General features: G+C 40.4%; 1 protein-coding gene across 2 annotated transcripts in view; it reads left to right on the top strand.

Annotated features, from left to right (window-relative positions):
* The first annotated feature begins 17,350 nt into the window (after nt 1-17,350).
* The window catches only part of HACE1 (HECT domain and ankyrin repeat containing E3 ubiquitin protein ligase 1), a 49,248-nt gene continuing 48,353 nt past the window's right edge, over nt 17,351-18,245 (top strand). Inside the window, exon 1 of one of the 2 annotated variants that reach the window (XM_068184155.1) lies at nt 17,351-17,542. In XM_068184155.1, the coding sequence (XP_068040256.1) occupies nt 17,467-17,542 (76 nt within the window). In that variant the 5' untranslated portion in view covers nt 17,351-17,466. The remainder of the gene's footprint in view (nt 17,543-18,245) is intronic. The other variant, XM_068184156.1, reaches the window with a different exon arrangement.

Here is an 18,245-nt window from a genome sequence, read left to right as displayed (position 1 = left end):
TTCTGGTTTCTTTGTGCTGTCTCCAGTAATCCTTCCTCTTGTTTATATTGAAAATGCCTGGAGATTTCACTGGTGGTCATAATCACTTGGTGTGCACCTTTTCTGTGCTATTCCTGACTTTACAGAGATCTATTATATATTCTTCCTCACCCCCAACTCTGCCTTTGGGTGTTTAGAGACTCCTCAGATAGAAGCAGTTTCATAACTTTGACTGTCCGTGACATATTTTTTAATCTTTCTGAGCTGGGTGAGAAGGCAGAACTGCCTACAGTGTTCAGAAAATGCAATGGCATTTTCTACTTGTTCTTTATTCTCCATTGATTTACCAAGGAAGATGGATCATTCTGCCATGTGAATACTATGAAAGAGATGATTGCCTGCATGGAGGTAACATCTTGTGGGAGGCTTGACGTTCCTTCTACCATACCTAGTGTGGAACATCTGCTCTTCAAAATAAAATGAACTCACATTTAATCCATGAAGGAATTGGCTTACAAGTCAATTAATTAACAAACTAGTTAGCTGACACAGCAGCCCGTAATGGCCCTTGTTTCTAAATGAGGGTGACCATATGCATGCCCTATTGGAAATGGTTTCTGGCCTTGGACAGCTCCTTAGCTATGACTGGGAATTGCTTGAGAGAGGTGTGCCTGGGTGAAACTTTTCCAGGGACTCCTTTAACAATTTAGCAGTAGAGACACTTCAGTTCCAATTATCAGCAACAGATTTACTTGTAGAGAGAGAAGCACGGGGTGGATAAGATTGGCACTGTGGTGTACGTGCTGAGTGGGTGCAAGTCGTCTCAAATCTCTGACGTTGCTTCCCCGTGCATTTGCACTGTATTTGGAGCAGAAGAAAAGTGTTCAAAAATCAGATGAGTCCAGCTCTTTTCTTCTACGGTATACTTAGAATACCTAGCAGATATAATAGCATAAGAGAGTGATGCTTAGGAGTGAGCAGTGCTGAGATCCTATTTATGTAGAATATGTATTTTTAAAAGGAGATGATTCATTTTAATTAGCAATTAAGTATTTATAAGGTAATCCAGGAATCAAGATCAGGTGTTGCAGAGGGGAGTAGAGGATTTTCTCTGATTTAAGATTAGGTATAATCAGGATTAGATACGGACATTAAACCTTTGGAGCACACAAGTTCTGCAGAGTTAGCATATCCAGAAATCAGATTTGCTTAACAGCAGGTTAAATAATTTTTAGCATACATACCCATATATAAATCAGGCCTTGCATGGGGATAGATACCTCCCTAAAATTTTTTTTAAAATATTACATAAGGGTATGATTTGTATGTAAGTGAACCAATATTAATTCCTTTATGGTTAGATTTTGATTCTCTTATTCACAAGGAATCTGATGCCCTAGCTATATATAGAAAACTGACCAAAAATATTTTTCAACCCCTGTTCCAGTCTTATTGATGGTATTTTTTTGAAAGACAGAGACAAATATAGTATTTCTCTTGTATATATATACCGAGTGTAATTTGTAGATTAATATGTTTAGATAATAATTTTTGTTCCTTGATTAATTATTTAGGTGCAGTACAAAAATCAAAGTTTCAGGTTAAAATAGCTATTGTCTGCTTTTATGAATAGCCAAAAACTAGGTCATTGAAGGAACTGGAAACATCGCTGTAGTCTGTCATATTCTATATTTTTATGTGTAGGTAATACAGTAATCATTAATGTGAGATCTGGTATGTCTTGTTCTGGAACACCCTAATTTAAGTTGTGTCAGCTGTGAAACTTGCCAAGGGAGGTAGAAGCCAAGCACAGTCTGTGGGTGCTAGGCTGTCTTAGCAACTTTTATGTGACAGCTCAGAAGTCTCTTGACCTCATGACCTAAATATCCTTGAATATGAACACAAAAGTTTTAAAACTCTAGTTTTCTTCTTTGTATGTCTGGGTGAGCTCTACAGCGTATGATCTTGGTGCTCCATGCAGCCCTACAATTAATCCAGGATGGGTGGCCTGAACACAGGGCTCTGCTGGTAGAGCCTTGTTCATGGGAAACTCATTCCAGCCCCTGGAAGATGGTTACAATTAATGAAACTCCTCTGTAGTCCTTATCTCCCTGCAGCCTTCTGCTGCTGTTTCCTGTTCATTCCTGTCTGCTTGTCCCACATGGCTGACAATACCATGAGTACGGTGCCTTTGCTCCGTGCTGCCAGATGCCCTCTCTGGCACCACACGCATGTTACAGGCAGCAGAATGCTGGAGGGTGTCACTTTCCCTCGCTTCTGTAACTCAAGTTACAAAGAAGCAATGTACAAGTAAACTTCACCCAACAGTCAGCGGCTGTGTGCCACTTTTTGGTATGGCTATGTTTTCTAGCACTTTGTTATAGCTGTTTTTATCATGGCTTCATTTTCCATGAGTTAATCTTTTTATACATACATTGTCTTCAGAAAAGCTGAGCTATAATTATGGAGGGTTTGTCCAAAGCATACGAAATAGACAATTAATCTCACTGATTTCTCTGAGGTGGCCCCAAAGAGCTCAGGGAGGGAAGTGAATAACAGCCTAAGATAATAGCTCAGAATGATGTAAACCATTCTTCTTCTTGTCCTGCATATCCCTTCCTTTCTTCCCAGGCTTCACAGCCCCTTCTTGCTCCAAGGAAGTTATGCAGATGATGATATAAGCAAATGTGACAAGACTGGCTATTCTGTGCAGTTATTTTTCCCGACTGTATGCTTTAGATGATTAACTCTTCACTTACAAAGTTGCTCTCAATTATAGAGTTGAATTCTTTGGCAACAGGCACAACCCAATGACACACTTATCTGAAAAATAATAGATATTATAAGAAAGAAAAAATACTATAATGAGAAAATGTAATAGTGTTGCTATTTATTATCGTTATATACTTGTGTTCTAGTGTGCTTAAAGTTTGTCAGATGTTTTGAAAGTAACAGAGCAGGAATTACTTTCCCTCTCAAATATAGATATGTCAAATCATCCTTTAAAACTGACATTTGTTTAACTATCTCCTGGCCCATGTTCCCAAGCCACGGTACCAAACAAAGAGCTACCTACAAGATATATCCCCAAACTAAACTGCATCTGTTTTCTGGATCCAGAATCCCACAGGGCAGGTGCAGCTGCAAATCCAAGTGATCAGTTCCGTGTGGCAGGGAGGACAAGGGAGGCCACAAGGTTCAGGAGCACCCAGAGGTATGTGCTGTAAAACAGATTCCCCAGCTACAGTTTTGTCCCTCAGAAGGTCCCTTGTTGCACAGCAACCTTGACATATGTCCACATTCAGTGAGAAAAAAGGTGAGTGAGAAAGATGCTGAGAGGTCTGGAAATTTCAAAATCCAAATATGTGTTTGATGCAGTACAGGAAAACACACACACAAAAAAGAAATCTGGAAAATCATCTTTTTAATATTTTTTTGGAAGCTAAATCCAGGATAACACCCCCAATCCTATCCTTCCATAGCCTTGCCACAAGCTTTTAAAAAGACAACCTATCTTATGGTACACAACATTCCCATTTGCTTGGCTGGCTCTTCAGGCACAGTCCTTAGCCGCATCCTGCCCTCTGGAAAATGATCTAGTGCAAGGAGAAAGATGAGACAGAAGACTGGTAACACTCATCAGGTCTGCGTTGGTTTGTTTTCTGCCTGTGTATGTTTGCGAGGTACCAAGATATAGTGGAAGTTGATGCAGGGTAGGTGGAGGACCATAGTGGTTATGGGTGGGCAAGTTTTTAAAATAAAAATGGCAGAATAGAAGATAAGGAATGTGATGGGCAATCTTAGGAATGCAGGACAGGAAATGCATTCTGAATTAGTGTCTTGCCATGGGGGAAGGTATACATCATCTATCATCATCACTGTCAGTGGTTAAAACTGATATTGAAATAAGGATCCATCTATGACTGTCATGGTTTAACCCCAGCCAGCAATCAAGCCCCACACAGCCACTCGCTCACTCCCCCACCAGTGAGACTGGGGAGAGAATTGGAAGGGTGAAAGCCAGAGAACTCGGGGGTTGAGATGAAGACAATTTAATAGGGAAAGCAAAAGCCAAGCACACAAGCAAAGAAAAGCAAGGAACTAATTCTTTACTACTCATGGGCAGGCAGATGTTCAGCCGTTTCCAGAAGAGCAGGGCCCCATCCTGTGTAACGGTGACTTAGGAAGATAAAAATGCCACCACTCTAAATGTCCTTCCCCACTTCCCCTTTCTTCCTTCCACTTTATATACTGAGCACGATGTCAATATGGTCTGGAATATCTCTTTGGTCACTTTGGGTCACCTGTCCTGGCTGTGTCTCCTCCCAATCTCCCATGCATTCCAACTTCCTTTCCAGTGTGGCAGTATGGAAAGCAGAAAATGTCTTGGCTCTGTGCAAGCCCAGCAGTAACAAGAACATTTCTGTATTATCAACCCTGTGTTCAGCACATATCCAAAACACAGCCCCATAAGAGCCACAGTGAAGAAAATTAACTCTGCCCCAGCTGGAACCAGCACAATAACTTTGTTTTTAAATGGTAAAACTACAAGAGCACATACTGAGAAGAGTGAGCAAGAGAATAACATTTAAGAAACCGATTAAGCATCAGGCAAGGAAAGAAAACTCTCTTTTAATGGAATACAGTAGCTCTATTAGCTGTCTTCAATGAAACTTAAGCTTGGGTTGTACTGACTACTGTAAAGATACCCATGAAGCCAAGTGTTTCATGAGCTTCTAGTGTAAGAGCTGGGGTGCTACACTACTTAGTCTTGTGACATGAACAAGTTCTTTACATTACAAATTCTAATAGAGTGTGTTTATAGGTATTGAAAAATATAAATATTGTTATCTGACTAATCTGAAAATTGATTTTTTTCTGTTGCAAGCATTGGACTCTCTGCAGAAATTATCTATGTCAGATATATTTTTAGGTAAGTTCTGGAATTTCATTGTCTTGCTGACATTTTGCATCACTCTAGCAGTACTCGTTATAAAATAATTTATGAGCACTAAATCAATGTAAGTTAACTCCTGAGTCTATGATTCTGAATCCCTTGTGACTGTGTTAGTGGCCAATATGTCTAGCTGCTTACCAGATCAGAAAGTACATAGGAATTAACTGATTATGTACCAAAAACCAGACAAGATTCCAGGCAAATTACAAGACAGAAGTTGAGAGAAACAAGAAAAAAACAGGTTTTCATCCTTTACCTTTTTACTTTTAATATTTTCAAAGGATTATTGTAAGTAAAAGATACTGTTATAATAAATAATGTATAAGGAAAAAGCTTTAACATCCCAAAACATTTTCCCTCCTAAATTTTGAAACATCCTACTACAGCCCATTCATTTTACAAAGCACAGAACAGATCTCAGCAGAACATGAACCATCTTTCAACCTGACACACAAATAACCTACGTTTGCAGCCATGCTTGTCCCAGATGGCAGGAGACTTTCAGCCATGGGATGCAGGTTCAGACTACTGGAGGCTCCACATGAGTGCATCATCTCCCTTCTTGCCCTGTATGCGTGCATTCAGTATGTCCCTGTTTAGGGATTAGTATTAGGCAGTTGCAGAGTGGTGTCTCTGCTCTCTGTCATCTTCTCACCACTGAGAAAACCAGAGCCAAACCCCACAGCGCCTTTAATCTGCATATTTGGATGCCTGCTCTCATCAGAAAGCAGAAGAAAATGCCCCAAGGGAGACTTGCAACCATCAAACAGTGCATTATGAAACCTGAAGATACAGAAGGTGAATTAAATTTTAATAACGTAACTTTAGTAAAATTCCTTGCTGTTAATAGCTGAATGCCAAGAGTCAGTGAACTTCAGTTAAGTGGTTGGTAAGGCTGGAGGTGTGAGGTGCAGGGGAGGCTGACAGCCTTTGTGAGGATCCCATAAGATGGCCTGTCTGCAGTGAGCCAGTGAAGGAACCAAAGATTCCAAGTTTAATTTCCTGGCAAGTGTTGTGGTGCCACGGGATATTTCAGCTAAAAGATGATTTGTAAGGGGTTTAATTGTGTTATGGGTAACCTCTCTGTGATTGGTGAGGAACCAAATGCTGCAGCTTGTCATTGGATCTCATAGTAAAGGAAGTGAAAGCAAATTTGGTTCAAAGCATATTTTGGTGTTTTGTCTGTATTTTTCAGAATGTGGGAAAGATCCTGCTGGAAAATTGCCTTTATTTTTCACAAGGTTTCTTTACAGATCCTGGATATCACTTCAGCTTTTTGAGCGCAACTGGAAGATCGTATGGACTGCAGAAATAAAGGGTTGAGCAGAAGCACAGAAGCAAACAGCAGTTTTGCTGCAGATCAGAGCAGAGCAAAGCAGCACAGTGTGAACAGCCAGCAGAAACAACAACTGGAGGTTGTGACTGCTGTCAGTAGCTAATAGTAAACCTGGTGAGCAAACAGGTAGCAAATACAAGAACAAGTGCTGGTGTGAGTAGCAAGAGATAAATAGAGTGTCCCTCAAAAAAAAAACAACAATGTAGAGCACAGCTCCTTTGTCAGGGCTCAAATGGTGAACTAGGAGGGAATGGATTGTACAGTATTCCAGGAACAATGATCAATACCTGTCACTTGGATGTCTCCAAATCTGGACTGGAAATGGAAATTGGACTTTCTTATTAGCTTAAAAACATTCAGACCTGTAGGATTAGAACATGGTCAAGACTATTAGGAAAACAAAAATAGCTTTACAGAAAAAAAGCCCAAAGTCTATATAGTCTGATGGAAGATGCTTAGAGAAAATGTGTGGAAAAGGGCAAGTGGGGAGGAACAAATCCCTGCTATGTCCTTTCTGTGAGTCCCTAGCAAAAGAATTAAATTTTCTAGAAGAAATAAATATGCACAGGGGCTATATTTTGATCTGATCGTTCATTTTCATGAATATGTTGAGAACTAGCAATATTAATCCTATATCACTTTCTCCCCAAATATTTCAACATGATCAATAGTTTTCTTCTGCCGAGTTACTTATCAGAAAGGAGCCAATCAGAATAATCTACTGTAATTCATTAAGACTGACATCTTGTGGTTGCTTTTAGTATGACGCCTTCTGCCCGAATTTAAGAAAGCCTGAATTTATCCCTTGGCTTAAACAGCAACTCTACATCCTCTCTACGTTACTGAGGATGTATTAGCCACACGATTCTGAAAATTATTCAGTAGCCCCACCAGGGAACTGAGCAAAGAATTAATACTATATCAAAATTTAATTATCTTTTTTTATTTCCCCCCCATAATTCAACAATTATGTTGTTGAATTGTTAATGCACAAAAACATTCTTATCACTGCAATCACAGTCTCTTTAATAGTTTCTCTGTTTACATTATATTATTTATCTTCTTGAATATTTTTAAAACTGTTAGTAATCCTAACCTAGAACATTAAGCAAACTTCAAGGCGCTGGCTAGAGTAACAACGGAGTCTCCTTCGGTTTGAAAGTCTCTTCAATGATGTTCTGTCTTTTGTGAGTTAAAAGTTACCATGTCCAGCAGAATGTGTATAGTGAGACCTGCCTTTTGCATGTATTGAATCAAGACAGTTACTGGGACTCAGCTGTGCTTCCCAAGGTTTCATAACGTATTTTAGTGTGGTGCAAGGGTAAAAGATGCACCTCCTATCTCTGCAAAATAGGATTCATACTATTTTTGCCAGTCCAAAGACTATAGAAATTGCCACATTATTTTTTTTAATCTCAGAGATTGTGTTAAGAGACTCGATATTCACATTCTTCTAAATTTTAAAGTAGAAGTTTCTTTGTTAAACAGATGTTTGCAACAGGCAATATGTTGATACAAAGCTAGAAAGTAATTGGGATGTTTATATTAAGCTCTGCATTCTTCTATTGGTACTTGATTAACTTGTTCATAGGTTTCAACAATGTCTGCAGGAATGCTTTACATGAGATCTGAGATATCAAGGGGAGTCCACCTGTGTAGCATCAGTAGCAAAGTAACAGAGAAACAGCAGAACAAGTAGCTTCAGTTACTTTATCAAGTGAGGATAGATCAACCCTGTGTATGTAACTAATTCATTTATTTATTTGCTTGAGAAAAGAAAGATTGCATTCCTTTGAACTTTTCTGACTGACAGAACGCTTCTTTGTCTCCCAACAACTAAAAATAGCCCAGTTTTAATACACTCCCAAGATGAAAATGAGTTGTTTAGGACCAAATTAATATATTTTGCTTGTCCTTCAAAATAGAATCAGTTCTAGGATGACAGCAAATAGTGTTAGCCTGAATTCAATTTTTACAGAGCTAAGAAGGATCTGAAACAGGGAGAGATAGTGAAAACTTCAGTATATTATAAACTCAAAATTTGCAGCACATGGAGCAAAATAATGGTTTCATTATTCATTCAACATTTTTACATTGTTGTTCAGTATGTAACATAGTATTTCAGCATTTTGTAGCTTGCATGTTTCCTTCTCATCTCTGCTTGAGAGTAGCAGTGATGAGTTACAGGACCTTAAGTCATGTTTATTGTTGAAGAATTGTAAACATGCATGTTCTAGAAACATGAGAGAATATAAAGAAATAGCCATCATTATCTGGACAAAAAACTTCCCTAACATCTGTAGAGAGCTCCTGCTGCACAGAATAAACAAACACAACTAACCAGAAAAGTGGTAGGAAAAACATGACAGTCAAATGATCTTGCAAGGACGACATCACCAGTGTTACAGAGACAAGGACAGAATGTTTATTGATTTCTTCTTGGCCAAGCAAGTGTTTAAATACTTGGCTCTTCCTCGATTCCACCTAGACTAATACTGAGAGAAGCATAATGATTAGCAGAAAAAAAAGCCTTATGTTATACCTTACTTGCTCTTTGGTATTTTTTTTTCTTAAAAATGCTTTGTGCAGAAGATGGGTTTTTCTAAAAGAAGAGTGATGATATTTTTAAAATATGAGATGTAGTCATAAGCTTTTCAAGCTCCAGTAAAGACAATGCAAATTGAAGGGCTATGACATTATGAAAATAGTTCAAAGTATTTTCACTGTAATCCTTGAGCACTCTGGATTTGTTTTGAGGCACATTAAAGCTTCCTTTTGAAAAATTAATGTGAGGGAGACGTAGCACTAATATAGCAGAAATAGAACTGGTAGGAGCTGCTTCAGACCAGAAGCCTGGGTGAATTAGACAAAGTTTAAAAACATATCTTCAAGCCTGAACATATTAATTTTGGGAAATTTCAGCAACCTAGATTTAAGGAAATGTAGGTAGGCGTCAAGTGGCATTAACTGCTCCACAGAGAATAGAAATGGATGCTGCACAAGCTGTAATTGATGGCCCTTTAGTTTAGAAATTTTGACAGTCTGTGTAAATCATGTGGGTCATAAAAATAGACAATAACATTTTAAACCATATTTTAAAAAAATTATACCTCTTTTGCAGCAGTGCGATAATCTCAGAAAGAGAAACCAGGACTTAGTATAGCTCATGCAGCAAAGCATCAGAGAAATATAAGGCAAGATAGTTCCACAAGGCAGATAAAATAAAACCAGAAAAAGTGATGGGGAATTTTTGTGATGTCCTAAACCATAACTGCAGACCTGTCAGTTGGCAGAATCAAAGCAGCTGTGGTGCTTTCAGTGCCCTCTCTGAGCAATTTTCCCTCCTTGATGAAATTTCTTCATCCTAAAATGAAAAAAGCCCAGTAAAGGTATATACAGTTTGTACTTTTCTAGAGCATGGTTTTCAATGTTATCTAGGGAACTAAGTTTGTCCATTAAAATAATACATTAAAACGACTTCAAGAAATCCCATTAAGTGATTATAAAGCCAGCATCTTTTTACATAGGATCATATTACTCAAAAATAAGACAAGGCATAGAAATAATAGATCTTATTTAGTGTGTTTTTATCATTATTATTATAATGAATTATTGTGATTATAATAACCAATACAAAATATTGGTTTTTATTATCAATAATTAATGCAGCCTCTATTGGTGCTGCTTTGGCATCTATAGGAGAAAAAATAAAAATCTGAAATCAAATCTGAAATCAGCCAAGTTCACATTTCTTTTGACAGTAGAAATAAATGTAGAGATTATCCATATTATTTTTATTGACATTTAACCCCATTGACAAAATGTGGGGTTGCATTGATTGTTTTTAAGATAGATATGCAAATTAAAAATTGATTTCCAGTACAAATAACACATAAAAGTGAAACAGTTTAAAGCTACATTTTCTTACCCTCAGTACTAATGATAACAAGGTGAAATGTAGATTTTGGAATCCAAAAAAATCTCTGGAAAAAACAAGGATTCATGTATACATGTATAAAGCTTATCTATCCAATGATGAAAAATATTGCTTGAAGTTTCACTGTGGTAGCATTTTACATGTAATGGCCAGATACCATAAAACACAGCTGCATGAATTAGTGTATAGGACAGACATGCAGCTGTGGTAGCACTGGAATTCTCAGAGATATGTGTAGATCCTCTATTACTGTTTTCATTGGGATTACGCACAGTTCTCTGACTGCAGTGCCTTGATCTAATTTCCTCAATCCCAAAGAGTATAAGTCCAGCAATAAGAATGAATCATTTATGGGATCACTGAATGGATCATAGGGCTGGAACACCTCTCCTATGAAAACAGACTGAGAGAGTCAGGGCTGTTTGTCCTGGAGAAGAGAAGGCTCAAGGGAGATCATATGTGGCCTTGCAGCACATAAAGGGGGCTTGCAAGAAGGTTGGAGAGAGACTTGTCACAAGGGCATGTTGTGATAGGACAAGGGGGAATGGCCTTAAGCTGAAAGAGGGCAGGTGTAGAATAGATACAGGAAAAAACTCTTTAGTGTGAGGGTGGTGAGGCTCCAGACCAAGCTGCCCAGAGAAGCTGTGGATATTCCATCCCTGGATGTGTTCAAGAGCAGGATGGATGTGGCTCTAAGAACCTTGGTCTAGTGGAAGGTGTCCCTGCCTATGGCAGGGTGCTGGAGCTAGATGACCTTTATGGTCTCATCTAATCCAAACCACACTTTGATACTATGAAGACAAGCCCCCTCAAGAGCAGAGGGAAAGCATCATGCACGTTGTCTGTGAATATCTTATGTTCTTTGATGGTAACATGGGGAGGAGGAAGGCAGTTGAAGATGTCTGTGAATTAAGTTGATCTCTACTGCAAAGGTCCTCAGTTAAATAGCTTCATCTTCATTGCAGGCAAGTCCCAGCACAGTATATGTGTGCAGTTTTCAACCTTAGTCTGCTGGTGTGTCCAGAAAAAGCTGACTCAGCCTACAAGGAGCACACGGCTGTTGGGAAAAATGGCACCAAGCCACACTCCAAAGATGTGCTGACTCCTAACCCTGCAATGCAGTGGAGAAGAAAATCTCTGCTGGCAGAGCTGCTTCCAGGAAGAGCTCAGATTGCACTTATAGTTCGCTGCTAGGGAATGGAATCAAGGCAAATGGAATTGCAGCAGGAAGAACATTGGCTCATGCCTATCTTGGGTATCCCATAAAAATATCATACTCTTTTCAGATTTTTAGTTCATTCCTTGATGAAACATGGACTACCATGCTATCTTGGTTTGTGTCAGAAACAGTGTGGCCAGCAGGACCAGGGCAATGATCATACCTTTGTACTCAAAAATGGTGAGGCTGCACCTTGAATCCTGTGTTCAGTTTCAGGCCCCTGATTACAAGAAGGACATGGAGGTGTTGGAATGAGTCCAGCGAGTGGCAACAAAGTGGGTTAAGGGTCTGGAGTACAGTCTTATAAGGAATGGCTTAAGGACCTGAGTTGTTTAGCATGGGGAAAAGGAGGCTTGGGGAGACCTTATTGCTCTCTGCAACTACTTGAAAGGAGTAGGTCAGGCAGGGGTTGGTCTCATCTCCCAAGTATCAAGAGATAGGATAAGAGCAAACAGATTCAAGCTGAATCAGAGGAGGTTTAGATGGGATATTAGGAGAAATTTCTTCACCAAAAGGGTTGTCAATCACTGGAACAGGCTGCTCAGGAAAGTGGTTGAGTCACCATCCCTGGAGGTATTTAAAAGTTGTGCAGTACTGGAACTTGGGGACACGGTTTAGTGTTGGACATAACAGTGCTGGGTTAATGGTTGGACTCAAGGATCCTAGAGTTCTTTGCAGGCAAAATAAAAAATTATGCTCTTTTATCCATTTCTAAGTATTTACCGATATTTTTCCTTTCTGCAGAGTATTTTTTCAAAGAAGTCCTGTCTCATAGTTTTCTTGTAAATTAATAGGGCCTGTTGAACTGAGTCTGAGCAGAAACCCCTTTATTTTTTTGGTAAAAGGAGACAACAATCTATAGATGAAATGCACTTTCCCACATATTGAATTTGTTCCTATATTTTATGCTCTGTAATGACCAAAGGTACAGTTTAGGACTGTGTTGTAGATGTTGGTGAACCCAATGGGAAGAATGATGATGTCTGACTTATTTCAGAAGGCTGAATGATTTCTTTATTATAATTATGCTATGATATGTTAATATACTATATAAAAGAGGATACTAAAAACTACATGTTACTTTCTCTAACTATCATATCTAACTTACAACTCATGACCCTGTTCTCCAGAGTCCAGACACAGGTGGATCTGATTGGCCATCAGGCCTAAACAATCCATTGTGATCTAACCAAGCATTCGCTCTAGGTAAACAATTCTCTAAACACATTCTACACAAGAAAAACAAGGAATAGAAATAGAAATTGTTTTCTCTTTCACTTTTCTCTGTGCATTTTTATAAAAAATCTTGAGAGAGAGAAAAATGTACTCACCACAGGGCTGGATGCTTGAGCTCAGCACTGTCCATAGAAGGCTTTGTGAAAAACTAGCAATTTAATGACAGAAAAAACTTGAGATCCAAAGTTTACTAAGTCTTTTATGCCAAATTTATCTTGGCATTTAAACATGGAAAAATCAATATCAATTCCTCACTTCTATGTTGTAGGCTAAGTAGCATAAAGTTCTTCCAATTTTGTATGCCTTTGTGAAGAATGTACAGAGGAAAAAACAGAGTGAAAGAGCTGAATGTTTTTAGTTTTACATAGTACTTTTACATAGCATTCAATTTCTGACAACAATCTGTATTCCTCCCAATCCTAAAAACAAAATAATTCTTATCTCTGAAGTAAAGTTTTCTTGTAGAAAGATAAATGCCATGAGTGCCAGAGTTTTAACTGTTAAGGATGGTATTATCTTTTTTGAAAGTAACAGTCTACCTCTCATCCTCCCCAAGACTGCTCACAGCAATGAAATTCCTCTACATATCAATGATAGCGTTTCTTTCACAGGGCTGATAATTGGTTTGATTTTATTCACTGTGAAAGACAAGTTTGACCAATTTTGCGCAGGCAGTTGAACATGACATCTTCAGATATGTAAGTGCAAGGGACAGATATATTGAGGTCCCCTTATATCAGTATTGAAGGGAACTCTGCTGACTGCATTCAATGAGCAAATGACTTAAAGCTTAGGTGGTAAGTTGGGAACCTTAATCTTTCCTTGAGATGTCAGTTTTTTCCTGGACATCAAGAAAATTAATAAAATTTGGAAGTATTGCTATACCTGTCATAGAGTAAACAAACTAAGCTAATTTTACTACTTTCAGCTAATTTTACTCACTTAAGAGTTCTCCATTTAAGACTTACTACAGATATCTTACAAACACCACTGAAGATGTCTAATTCTAGTGCAATACCCATTTCTAAACTAGACAGAATTAATTACCATGCAGAGGTGCCTAGTTCTCCACAGCAGTCAATATAGGCATGGACAGCTGCAACACCACTGGGAAAGCAAACTGTTCAAGCAGAAATTTCCTGAAACATACTAAAAGCTCATAGAGTCAAGCTGAAACTTTTTCGGAATGATGAAGTCTACAAAGCAGTCTACAAAAAAGAGAAACCTTAGCCATATATGCAGCCCGTAAACCAACTGGGTGGACCTGGAATTAAGTCATCCTCTGAAAGGGATACTGAACGCTGTGACCATTGACACTGACCACTGAGATCATGTCACCCCTACCTGGATTGCCTTCTGGCCTCCACTGGATTTTCCTTCCTTAAAGTTTTACACAGAGCAGTTACTGAACACTGTAGACTTCTTCATGCTCTAGTGGAAAGAGTAAGGCTACAAAGCTGCAAATGCCCATCCATTATGTCCTATCTGTTTGGGAATGTCTTGGCAAGTAGAATGAGCTTGTGTAAGAAAACCTGAAATAGGGTCAAAAATGGGAGAGAAGGCAGGGACGTTTGGAGTAATGGCGTTTGTCTTCCCAAGTCATCATTACATGTGGTGAAGTCCTGTTTTCCTTGGCATGGCTGAACACCTGCCTGCCTATGGGAAGTGGTGAACAAATTCCTTGTTCTGCTTTGTGTGCAGATTTTGTTTTACCTTTTAAATCGTCTTTGTCTCAACCCATGAGTTTTCTCACTTTTACCCTTCTGATTCTCTTCCCCATCCCACCAGGAGGGAGTAAATGAGTGTCTGGGAGGGGCTGAGTTGCTGGCTGTGGCTAAACCACAAAGACCCCAGGAGACAGAGAGGAGAAGAACCTGTTATTAGGTCAAGGAAGACCTTGTGTTTAAGGTTGGGAGACAGTGTAGGTTATTGCTATGGAAATCAGTCAGTTAGTATGTATGCTCATTCCCTTCTTTCCTGAGCAGTTTGTGACAGTATGGAAGATAATAGCCACCAAGATTTTATCCACTCTCTGTCCCAAGAAGAACTAAGAAGAATTTAAACCACAATGAGATCAAGCAAGGCTGGCTAACTAAGAGTAAGAACTTGTATTAGTTCTTCACTGTCCACTAATAGCATTTCTTTCCTGCTGATTGCAGATCACAGTAAAACACGCTATATTTAAAACAAAATTTACTAATGATTTTATACTGCTGTAGCAATTCTTTAACTTTTGAGGATGCATCCTGAATATATTTGTGTTTAACACTGAATTAGAAGCTAAATACGTACAAAATTATAACATTGTGTGACTGATTGCATACTCTTAATGTTTTTGTTTCAGCCCATTATTTTGGTGCTTTTAAAAGATGCCATCAAATATGTCTTGTGGCAGTGTTGCACTGAAGGAATATTTCTGTACTTACAGAGGGTTTTAAAAGATATTAATTTAGAAAAAAAACATACATTGTCCAGTTTCCTCACTTTTCTTTTTTTTGATTCCTATGAACATTTGTTCACACATATTGTAGTTTTAATATTAGGTGTGTCTGGAATCATTCTCACAGAAAAGGAAAGGGACCTCAAACAGTCAATCAGTCCTCTACACTAGTGAGAACATTTAGAAATTGGAATAAGCTCTAACCCCAGTCCCTAGAAACTTGGAATAAAAGGAAATAGCTCTCTAAGGCTCTGTGCAGAGAGGAGCCTGTGCTGCAGCAGATTTGCTGTAAGGAATTGTGACCTTGTGGGGACCCACACTGGAGCAGCCTGTTCCTGAAGGCCTGCACTCCATGGAAGGGACTCTTGCTGGAACAGTTCATGAAGAACTGCAGCCTGTGCAAGGGATATATGTTGGAGAAGTTTGTGGAGGACTGACTTCAGTTGGTATGACTCCACTCTGGAACAGAGGGAGAGTGTGAGATGTCCTCCCTCTGGGGAAGATGGAACAGCATAGAGAGTGTGTGATGAACTTACCACAGCCCTCATTTCCTGTCCCCCTGTGCTGCTGATGGGGAGAAGGTGGAGAATTTAGACATGAAGTTGAGGAAGAAGGGAGTTGTGGGGGAAAAAGTGTTTTTTAAAATTTAGTTTTTGTTTCTCATTAACTAACCTACTCTGATTTGATTTGTAATAAATAATTTTTTTTTCCCCAGGTCATATCTTCATGACATGCATTATTTTTCCACTTCTACTTTGTTGTGTAGAGTGTTTCTTTCCAGATAGCAGAGTCCAATTTAGTTCTCACTTACATGGAAGCCAATTCACAGGGCCTTTTGCAATAGAACAAGGGGTCATGGTTTTAAACTGAAGGAGAGTTGACTTAGATTAGATATAAGAAAAATTATTTTGACAATTAGATATAAGAAAAATTATTTTGACAATGAGAGCAGTGAAACGCTGGAAGAGGTTGCCCCGAGAGGTGGATGCCACAGACCTGCAAACATTTAAGGTCCGGTTGGACTGTGCTTTGAGAAACCTGATCTAGTTGAAGATGTCCTTGTTCATTGCAGAGGTTGGAACGGGTGACCTTTAAAAGCCTATTCCAATTTAAACTATCCCATGATTCTTGATTGTCCTTGTTGTCCTTTCTGAACCTTTTTCAAATCTTAGATAGTTTTTCTTCTTTTTTCCAAGTCAGAGTCATTGGAGCATATTACAGAACGAAAGAGTGAAAGCATTACACAGAACCAGATCACAACAGATCCCCATGGAGTGCCATATACCTTCTTGCATTTGGAAGTTGATCATGAATAAAATCTTGTTGGGGTATGTTTTCTTTACATTCAATTTTTATATAATTTTTTCATTCTCACTTTACAGCATTGTTATGTAGCCCATACTCCCCTGGCTTGCCAAGATTGCATCAACACCTGAAGCATAATTAAAGCCAAAATACCCGACACTGAATGCTCCTCCACGCTTGACAACATATAATATTGTGCCAGAGGAAGAAATGAATTAACAGGCTCATGTTCTAGTTGTTTCCTTGCACAGTTCCAAGTGTCTATAGTTTTTGTGCTGGCACTAGAAGGGCAATGAAGCTGGTGAAGGGTCTGGAGCACAAGTCCTGTGAGGAGCAGCTGAGGGAGCTGGGGGTGTTTAGCCTGGAGAAAAAGAGGCTCGGGGTCAACCTTATCACCTGAAAGGAGGGTGCAGCCAGGTGGGGTTGGTCTCCTCTCCCAGGCAACCAGCGACAGGATGAGAGGACATAGTGCTAAGCTGCACCAGGGGAGGTTTAGGCTAGACATCAGGAAGAAGTTCTCCACGAAAAGGATGATGAGGCATTGGAATGGACTGCCCAAGGTGTTTAAGAAAAGACTGGGTGTGGCACTTGGTGCCACGGTCTAGTTGACATGGGGTTGTTCAGTCATAGGTTGTACTCGATGATTTTAGAGGCCTTTTCCAACCTGATTGATTCTGTGATTTGTCCCACTTAGGTGGGTTTGCAGCCCCACTCCTTTCCGGGCTTCCTGGGAAATGAGCCCCACGGGCAGGATCACCTGGCAGGGGCGGCTTCAAAGTGCAGCACTTTTAAAATTTTTATTTGCAACAAGCAGACGTTTAAGCATCCATTCTCCACGAGCTTTGGAAATTCATCGCCCACACCCCTTTCCTTCCTTGGGGAAGACAGCAAACTGAGGGAGATCGCCCCTGCCCCCAGCTCCGCCCCGCGCATGCGCGCAGCACCCGGAGGTGGCGGCGGCCTGGGCGGCCTCGGCGCCGCCAGCGCCGCGATGGGCTGAGTGAGGGCAGGCGGTGGAGCGGGGGGTGTCCGCGGCTCCGGGCTGGGCGCTCCGAGGATGGAGAGAGCCATGGAGCAGCTCAACCGGCTGACCAGGTCCCTGCGCCGCGCCCGCACCGTGGAGCTGCCGGACGGTAGGAGCGGGGCCCTGACATAGCGGTCGGTCCAGGCGGCCTCCGCTCCCTGGCCGGCGGGGATGAGTTGAGGCGGTTGGGGAGGATGGGAACGGGCTTCCTCTCTCCGCCTCTGACAGGCTCTGTTTGTTTGTCGTGCTGACAGCAGCAGCGGCGTCCCCTTCCTTCCCCCCCCGCCTCGCCGCCTCCGTGGCGGGGCGCGGGGGATCCCTGCCGGCTGCTGCCGCCCCCGAGCCCGGGCGAGTGGGTGGCCGGGGTGCCGGACACCGGCTGTGTTCGCTTCTAAATCCTTCGTCAGGTGCCTTGTCGATGACAGAGTAGTGATGAAAACTCATTGTGGGTTTTTTGTTTGTTTTTTTAGTGGTGCTGAATTGAAAAAGGTATTGTAAGTCACTGTCACCTGTCACAGCCTAACTTTTTTTGGCTCTAAACCACTTCACGTGGGTGCTGGTCCCCCATATCAGGACGGATTTGAAAACAGAGCTTCAGGCTCTTAGGGCAAGTGGTTTGGTGTTCCAGCCAGGTCCAGCTTTTGGGAGGACTAACTGTAAAACTCTTGGACATGCAGAATTTCTGTTCTTGTGAGTCATGTGCTGTCACTATGCTTTCTTCAGTGTTTACTTTTATGGATGAGTCTTTGGCTGCCTGTCTGCCAACTTTCATCTCCAGTAGTGGAGGAGAGGGAGTAATATTCTGTTTTCTC

The sequence above is a fragment of the Anomalospiza imberbis genome, chromosome 3, assembly GCF_031753505.1.
Source record: "Anomalospiza imberbis isolate Cuckoo-Finch-1a 21T00152 chromosome 3, ASM3175350v1, whole genome shotgun sequence".
NCBI classification, from domain to species: Eukaryota; Metazoa; Chordata; class Aves; order Passeriformes; family Viduidae; genus Anomalospiza; species Anomalospiza imberbis.
Note: the sequence above shows the minus strand (reverse complement) of the source record. Positions and strands in the feature narration are given on the sequence as shown.